The sequence below is a fragment of the Onychomys torridus genome, chromosome 5 (genome assembly GCF_903995425.1).
Source record: "Onychomys torridus chromosome 5, mOncTor1.1, whole genome shotgun sequence".
NCBI classification, from domain to species: Eukaryota; Metazoa; Chordata; class Mammalia; order Rodentia; family Cricetidae; genus Onychomys; species Onychomys torridus.
The window spans coordinates 128385994-128395334 of NC_050447.1; the positions used below are offsets into that span (position 1 = coordinate 128385994).

Sequence of the window (9341 nt, forward strand, 5' to 3'; positions counted from 1 at the left end):
TGCACCCATCAGGGTATCCCCCTCCCTTCCCGGTGGCAGAGCCTCCGAGAAACAAAGGCGCGGCGGCGGCCTGGGGACAAAGGGGCCGGGGGCGGGGGCGGGGGGCTCACCAGTCGGCCGCGCTTTCCTCCCGGATCACCTCCTCGTACGCCGCCAGCAGCTCCAGGCGGTGGCCGCTGAAGCTGACTCCGGCCATGCTGCGGGCCGGACTGAGGCCGAACGGACAGACGCACGCACGGACTGACCGACCGACCGACCGACACCCGAGGGAGGGGATGAGGGAGTCGCCGCCACCGCCTCCGAGCCTCTGCAGCGTTGAGAGCGAGCTAGCCAGCGGCCGGGGGAGGGGAGCCGGCCGGCGGGGGGCGGGGGGCGCTGGCTCCGCCCGCCTCACTCCCTGGGCTCGCTCGGTCCTAGCGCCGCCCCGGCCGGGCCCAGGGGGAGGTCCGCCCCCCTTCTCAGCTTGCCTCGGGGCGCCCCCATGCCCCTAGCCCTGCTAGCCTATACCCAGACTCTAAGCTTCCACTCCGCTCCCAGGACCAGTCCCATGCACATGTCTTGCCCTGGTCCCCAACCTAGTAGCACACCCTCTAACCCCAGCCCTAAACCCACCAAGATCGCAGGCCCTCCCCTAGCCCAGGTTCATCCCTCTGCCTCCCCAGAATAATCGGTCCATCGAACCGCTTGATTCATCTAACTCCATCTTAGCTCACCCCATTCCCAGCTCCATCCCACCCTTCGTGAAGTCCATTTTGGTCCTTACCCTGCCCCTGCCCCAATTCAGCTCCCCATGAAGTCAGGCCCGGGTTGTCAATAGCCCATTTCCTCTGCAAGGACCCTTCCCTGTCTGCCACCATCACTTCCAGGGCCATCCAGGGCCAACTGCACATCCTGTCCCAGCTACAGACCCATGCTTAGCACGGCACACCTCTACTTACCTCTTCACCACCACCCCCTCTAGCTATGCCAGCCTGCCTGAGTCCCACTGGGGTCCTTCTTCCTAACTATACCCTCCCTCATCTCTGCCATTATGATCTTGTCTCAGCCATTCCCACCCCACCGCAGCTCATCACCTTGCCATTCCAATCATTTTCTTCCTGGATGGGGTATCCAGGAAATCATGTCTTCTTTTCCAAACACCATACCTCCTAAGGAACCTCAAGTAGGGTCTCCAAAGCCACTCCAGGGTGAACCTTCTGGCACCTTTTATTTCCCAAAGCTCTGAGCACAGAAGGCCCTGGGCCTCAGAAAGGTTCCTATGGGGAAGTGCCTCCAGGCATTCTTTCCTGTGGAATGGGGGATGCTGGAGCCTTTGGCAGCTTCAGAAAACCTTTCTATCACCATCAAGCCTCCCACTTCCCAGGGAGATAACAGAACCCAGAGCCTCACCAAGATTTACCAGGGCTAATCTGTGAAGAGGTGGTGGTTTTCAGTGGGTCTCCTGGTTCTGATTTGGTCAATCATCTATGCCAAGAAGTCAGTATGTACATTCACTGCAATGAGATAAAGGGGAGGGGAGACTTTAAAAACTCTGTGTTTCACAGGCCCCTGCCTCAAGAGCTCTGGGTGCCCACTGTAGCCATGGACCCCTATCCCTGGCAGTTTCTCCACCACTCATACCTAGAGTGGGCCCCAGGAATGGTCAGTCCTAGAGCCTGGGCCTTAGGTGCAGGTGGGATGTAAGGGTGATGGGAGAGGAAAATAGTGATGTCTCAAGAGGAGAAAAGGGAGGGGTGAGAAGCCAGGGTGAGGACAGAGCAGTTTGCTGTATCACTAGACATGGGAAGAGTGCCCTCCTCGGGAGGGAGGAGGCTTGGAGGTTCACGCACAGAACTAGGCATGGGCATCTCTGGCCCCAGCTCCTTCCTGCTTCTTCCTATTTCCCATCCTTCCTGTGTCCCCATCTTCCTGCTTAGTCCATTTCCTATCCCCAAAGCAGACCCACAGGCACTATGGAAGGCTCCTCCTCAGATCCCCACCTCCCCACCAGACTACCAACTATCTCTAGCCACACCCACTTCACCTCCCATCTGTATCCTTTCTTGTTCTGTTTAGTTCTTTAAAACATTTTATTTGGCTGGGTATGATGACACATGTCTTTAATGCCAGCACTGGGGAGGCAGAGGCAGGCAGATCTCTGTGAGTTCAGGGCAGCCAGGCCTGTGTTATGAGACTCTGATTCAAAATAAATAACAAAAATCCAAGTTCTTTCTCCTTTTTGTCTTTAATTTTTAGGTTCGCATACAGAGTAATGAGCCCCATCACAATATGGGCCATTGTTTTCCTTGTCATGTGTTTCCCTCCCACCCCCCACCCCTTTCCTTCTGGCTGGCTCCCCCATCCCCTTTTTGTTGTTTTTTGTTTGTTTTGGTTTGAGTTTTTGGTTTTTAAGACAGGGTTTCTCTGTGTAGCTCTGGCTGTCCTGGAACTCACTAGCAGATCGGGCTGGCCTCAAACTCACAGAGATCCACCTGTCTCTGCCTCCCGAGTGCTGGGATCAAAGGCATGCACCACCACCATCCAGCTGCTTTCCCCAGTGTTTTAAAACAATTTATCATTGCTGGGTTGGAGGTGGTGCAGGCCCTTAGTCCCATGCCTCCCACTTGGGGAGGCCGAGGCAGGCTGATCTCTGTGAGTCCGAGGCCAGCCTGGTCTACAGAGTGAGTTCCAGGACAGCCAGGGCTACACAGAGAAACCCTGTCTCGAATAACAAGCAAAATTAAGTTTGTGTATGTGTGTGAGTACAGGCACACACACGTGTCACAGCCTTCCAGTGGAGGTCAGAAGACATCTTTCAGGAGTCAGTTCCAAGGATGTAACTCAGCTCATCTGGCTTGTGGCGCTTGTACCTGTTGGGCCATCATCCCACTGGGCCTTGTTTAGTTTCTGTGGTTATTTGAGACAGAGCTGGGAGCACAGCATGAGCCACCATACTGGGCTTGTCTATCAGGCCTAGTGGGCATGAGGTGACTATAATCCCAGCATGGGGCAGCGAGGGGCAAGACGAGCATTCTCCACTGCACAGGGCGCTCAAAGGCTACAAGAGCCCCTGTTTCCAAAACAAAACCAAAAAAACCCAAACAGCTGGGTGTGCTGGTGCAGGCCTTTAATTCCCGAGCTTGAGAGGCAGAGGCAAGCAGATCTCTGTGCGTTCTGTTCAAGGCCAGCCTGGTGTATGTATCAATCTCCAGCACTGCCAGACTACACGGAGAGACCTTGTCTCAAAAACAAACAAACAAACAAACAAAACCCAGAAATGAAAGAGTTTTAGGACTGGAAAAACGGCTGAGCAAGCTGAAGAGTTCATGTCTAGCCAGTGTTAGATCCTTAGTATTGAAGGGGAAAAAGGAAAAAAAAACCTATGCATAAATCCCACAGCCCTACATCGGGTTTCGCTTACTTTCTAATGATGGAGCGTTCCACTGCTTACAAGTCTTGGAGTTTACTCCTTACCCCCCAGCCACCAAGTTTCTCGGCGTTTTTTCTAGCCAAGGTCATCATCTTTAAATTACCAAATTCAGTTACTCTCTTGCAGCTGTTTCCTTGACTGTATCTGAGGAGAGGGTGGCCACTGCTCACTCCTCAGAGATCCTGCCTCCAGGCAGCCACTTAGTCGCCCCTGAAAACCACACCCAGTTTTGGTGGGTGGCTCCTTGGAGGCTCTCCCACTATGTGTCTGCCACCCCTGGCATTGATCACCCTTCACATCACTGACATGTCGACTTCTCCCACCCCCAGAGCTCCCCCACACACTGGGGGGCTGGTCTCATGGCTTTTGGGTCCCTAGAATAGAAAAGATGAAAAGAGTCAGGGTTCCGACTCAGGAACCAGCTCCTTGCTGTGTGTCTTTGGCTAAAACACTTCTTCTGAGTTTCCTTTTGAGAACCTGTTAGAAGGATAAGATGGGCCTGGATGGCAACTTAGAACATGGGAACCCCCTTCCCCTCCTCTGGCAACCCTACTCTCCTCCCCCACCTTCTAGCTCCCACACACCTTGTGCTCCCCCACACCTTTCAAGGTTTCAACACCAACACAGAGGGGAGCATGTGGGCTGCAGGACTTCTCAGCATCAGCTGGCAAAGCCTTCCCTGGTCTCATCCTGCCCCTTCAGATCCTGCCTAGCACACCTTCAAAAGTGCCCCCTCATCATTACCAAGCTCAGTGCTTCCCAGGCATCTGCCTTGGCACTGGGCCAAGCACATTAGCTCTACTTCTCACAACACCAGTGTCCTCACCAACTGTGTCCTGCCATTGGTGTGACCGAAAGTAGATGTAAAGTGCCTGTGTATGGTTGGTTTTGCTTTGTTTTGAGGATTACCATGGTTCCTGGCTTCAGTGTGATGACCCCCCTGCCCCCCTATCCCCCATCCCCACCCCCCTTCCCCACTCCTGCCCCCAAGCACTGGAGATGTCAGTTTGTTTCCTGTTGCTGTGCTAAACCACCATGACCCAAAGCAACTTGGGAGGAGAGGGCTGATTTCATCTCACAGGTTATAGTCCATCATGGAGGGAAGTCAGAGCAGAAACCCAGAGGCTGGAACTGAAGAAGAGGCCATGGAGGAGTGTTGCTTACCAGCTTTCTCTTTCTCTGCTTGCTTTCTTATTCAACCCAGGACTACCTACCAAGGTGTAGCACCCCGTTAGTGGGCAGAGTCCTTCCACATCAATTATTCATTGAGAAATGCCCTGCAGATTTGCCTGCTGGTGATCTGACAGATCTGAGCTATATTTTTAGGACCCTTTTGTTTCAAGACAAGGTCTCCCTACATTGTCCAAACTGGCCTGAAACTCACTCTGTAGCCCAGGTAATCTTTGAATTTGTGATCCTCCTGCCTCCGTCTCTCATGCAGCTAGGATTAGAGGGCCTGAGACCGCTGGTGTGGCTAGTTAGTTGTTTTTTTTTTTTTTTTTTTTTTTTTTAAGATTTATTTATTTATTATGTACACAGAAGAGGGCGCCAGATCTCATTACAGATGGTTGTGAGCCACCATGTGGGTGCTGGGAATTGAACTCAGGACCTCTGGAAGAGTAGTCAGTGCTCTTAACCTCTGAGCCATCTCTCCAGCCCTAGTTAGTTGATTTTTTTTTTTTTTTTTAAAGTATCTAGGGAGTGCAAAAACACACAAGCAGGTGCTCTGGGCGTGTTGGCTGCTGGGTCAATGACTGCCAAGAGGCACACAGCTGAGTGGCCAAGTCATGTCATGTCAGCATAGCATAACACACGCACGCACACACGCACGCACGCACGCACGCACGCACGCACATACGCACACTCCCCAGCATAGGATGAAGCATCCTAAAATTTGGTCAGCAGTTCCGGAAGCTAGAGGGAGGGGTCTGGGGATGGAGTCAAGAGGCAGAGGGCCCTGCTCTGGAGGGGCTGCAGTGCACTGGACATCTGTGCTCAAATCTCCTCACCGTTCCTGCTTTTATCTTTTGATTCTTCCTGTACCCTGTAATCCAGGCCTCGTGGACCAGACCCGTGACCCAAGTCAGTCCAATGGAGCTTCTGAGGGCATTAACAGGGTGTGTTCCTGTGCTGGACCCCATGAAGAAGCAGAGCCAAGGGAAAGAGGGTAAGCCACGATCAGCTGTATCCAGCATGTCATGGCTGAAGCCACCAACTAGTTCTGTAAAATTATCTTCATTTTTTTTTTTTCTTAAATGAGTTTGAATTTCAGCAATAATTCTTCCTCATCTACATGGTCCCTAAATTCTGGTCATTTTTTGTCAGTGGCCAGGGATGTGGCTGAAATCTGAGTTGACCTAATGGCCCCAGGGCGGAGCAAAAGGTCTTGGACCTCCTCTTCAATCTCCCGAGCACTAGGTTCTTTCCTGGCTCCGCGTTGGTAAACATTTCTTCCTACTATGCTCCCTGGGTGGGCAGCCACCAAGCCCTTTTAGCCGACTGCCTCCATTCCTTTCCTGTAGCAAGGCTTGAAGAGGCGGATGTGTGCCTTCTGTGTGTACCCAGGCCATGTGGGGCTGAGCCCAGAAGAGGCAGCACAGAAGAGTCAGTTCTGGAGAAACAGTCCTCACCCTCTACCACCCCTCCCTGCTGACTGCAAATGAGTTCAAGTTGCTCAAAGCAGGAAAAAGCCCCTCCCTCACCGGCTGCCCACGCAGACCCCTACCATGGACTCTGCCCTGTTGTTGGCTGGGGACACTGTACTCTCTCCAAGGGAGCTAATGGGCTCTCTTGCCTGGCATAAAGACATTCATTTCCAAGGGTAAGCTCTAGCTGCACAGCCTCACACTCCAGCTTGGGAACAGAGTGATCTTAGCAGTGTGCCCCGCCCCCCCCCAGGGGGGGGACATGTCAGACTGAAAGTGGGAAGAAGACAGGTCAGTAGGAAGTCCCTGCACCTCTAGTCCATGGGACAGTAATTTCTGGTCATTCTGGCTGGGTGGCTCTGGCCATGTCACCTTTGCCTCTCTGAGCCTAGATTCCTGTGTCTTAGTTTTTAAAGATGGCCTTAATGTGCAGCTCCAGCCTGCCTAGCTCCCTTAGCTCCCTCTGTGTAGCGGTCTGCCATTGAATTCCCACTCTCCCACCGCCTCGGCCTCCCAGAGTGCTGGGATTACAGGCCTATGCCACCATGCCTGGCTTGAACCGTCACTCTTCACAGGTGATGGGTAGCGAGGTCCTAAGCACTTGCTCTGTAGTCCCTAGGATCCAGACAGGTATGTGCTATTTCTCCCCCTCCTCTAGCTTCCCTCTGTGGATGCTGCAATGCGGCTGTCTCCTCCTCACGCCCCTCTTGGGCCCTCCAACTCCCTATCTTCAATCACACTCCTATAGGCACTACCTGCCCCTACCGTATCTTGTTCTTAGCTGACTGTGGGCCTCTTGTCTCCCCAACCCCGCCATAGGCAAGCCTCTTAGAGCTGTCTGCATGTCGCCACACACACCTGTTCCTCTTTAATCCTGGCAGTGGCCCAGCTCTTTGCTAAACTGATCTGGCAAATGTCACCTTGTTTTGAAATACCATGGGGACTCCTTGGCCTTATCTGGCTTGTTGACATTGTTGGCAACTTCTGGAAATGCTCTTGGCCTGTGTGGAGGCCTGCAGGAGTGCCCTGCGGGCTGTCATGCTGTCCCTGGCGGTTCCCTCTGCTCCCTGTGCCCAGCTCTGTGTTTCTGTTCTGGGTCCCTTGTCAATTTTCTGTGCTGAGTTCCTAGCTATCCTCACACTGGATTTGGCCTGCATTTATTATTTTTTAAAACAGGATTAAAAAAATAAAATACAGCTGTCAATACTAAAAACCAGCTCACACACATGTGAACCTGCATACATTGTTGCTGATCTGGCAAATCTGGCTTCACTGCCTGGAGGACACAGCAGCCCTGTGTTCAGGACAAGGGGTGGCTACCCCCAGAAGGGTGCCTGGCAGCAATTTCCACCCACCCTGTGCTCTTGCTCTTTGGTAGCCATGGAAACAGAGGATGGACGGAGAGGGCTTCACAGTTCAAGAGAAGCAGGAGAATACTTTTCCCTGTGAACTAAAAGATGCTGCGGTTAATATGCACAGCATGTCTATGTTGACAGACAGACACATCCTACCTGATTCACTCCTGTTGCCACCTGCTGGTGCCTGTGCCTAGGCTCTCCCCAGGCGCCAATTACAAGCGTTTATATTGAGTGCCCTGCCCCTGCCCCAAGTTCACTCCTGAATTAAAGCTAAGGTGAAGCTCGACTTGAAAACTATCTCCTAAACATCCGTAACACTTCATTCATTAAACAAACATTCACTCTTTCCATACACCAGATGTTCTAGGCTCTGCAGGATAGCAAAGACCATCCCTCGATGAGACTTTTTTTTTCCCCATAAAAGGGATCAGCCTAATGGTACTTAAGACAGGGACCCCAAAGAACACATGGCCGTGAGCACACCAGGCTGTTCTGACCCAAGTCCCCTCTTCAGTTCTTCCCCTATTCAGGCTTGAGACAGATGACAGTCCGTCTAGGATGTAGAGGGCATCTGTGGGAAGTAGGAGCCCTAGGAAATGACATGCCTCTACTAAATCCACCAAAACCTATCACATACAGCAGGAAGGATGGCTCAGTGGTTAAGAGCACTTGCTACTCTTCCAGAGGACTGGGGTTCAATTCCCAGCACTCAAAGTGCTCATAACCATCTGTAACCCCAGTTCCAGGGGACCCAGTGCTCTCTTCTGGTCTCACAGACACCAGGCATGAAAGTGATGTACATACATCTATGTAAGTAAAGCCCCCATACACATAAATTTAAAAACCATAAATGGCACAAGGCAGAAGCAGGCTTCTTGGAGGGTACTGGCTTACAAACACAACATAGTACCAGCCAGTCTTAGGGCAATACACGCAGCTTCACGCCTGGCTCAGACGCTATACTGGTTACCCTGGTTACATGTCTTGACATTTCTGAGCCTCATCTAGAAAATGAATAACCAAGGTTGGGAGTATAGCTCAGTTGGCAGAGTCCTTGCCTACAATGTGCAAAGCCCTGGGTTCGATTCCCAGCATTGCATAAAGCCAGGTGTTATTCTAGCATTCAAGAAGTAGATAGGAATTTGAGGTTCAAGATCTTCCCCGGGCTACATAGTGAGTTCAAGGCCTGCCTTGGGATAAACATAAAATTTGTTTCAAAAACAAAAACCAAACAAACAAAAGCAACAGTCTCAAGATGTGATGGGCGCTTCATGCTGCAGCCTCTGCAGTGGGGAGGCTAAGACAGGAGAAGCGACTGACATTGGAAGTTGGCCAGGTGACAGTGAGTTCCAGGCCAGCCTGGGGTACAGAATAACAACCTGTTTCCAAAAAACTAACAAAGCCTGGCAGTAGTGGCAAATGCCTTTAATCCCAGCACTGGGCAGGAGGCAGAGGCAGGCAGAGCTCAGTGAGTTCAAGGCCAGACTGACTGGTCTACAGAGTGAGTTCTGGCCAGTCAGGGCTACACAGAGAAACCTTGCCTTGGAAAAAAAAAGGAAGGGAGGGAGGGAGAGAAGGAGAGAAGGAAGGGGGAGGGAGGGAAGGAAACAAAGACAAGAAAGAAGAGAGAGAGAAAGAAAGAAAGAAAGAAAGAAAAGCATTGCAGTCTGGAGAGATGGCTCAGTGGTGAAGCACACTGGCTGTTCTCCAGAGTACCCAGGTTCAATTCGCAGCTCACACCAGGTTGTAACTCCAGTTCTAGAGGACCTGACACCTTCACACAGACATACATGCAGGCAAAATACCAATGCACATAAAATAAAAATAAATTACACACACAAAAAAAATTGCAGGCACCTGGCAAGGTGGGTGGGGAGATCACATGACAAGTAGGCAGACTCTGGTACGTATTAGATACTCAGCAACATT

General features: G+C 51.8%; 1 protein-coding gene across 1 annotated transcript in view; it reads right to left on the reverse strand.

The window, feature by feature from the left end:
- Dbn1 (drebrin 1) overlaps positions 1–372 on the reverse strand; it is a 5988-nt gene extending 5616 nt beyond the window's left edge. Inside the window, exon 1 of the mRNA XM_036188934.1 lies at positions 111–372. Coding sequence (XP_036044827.1) covers positions 111–196 — 86 coding nt within the window. The 5' untranslated portion in view covers positions 197–372. The remainder of the gene's footprint in view (positions 1–110) is intronic.
- Positions 373–9341: the final 8969 nt, after the last annotated feature.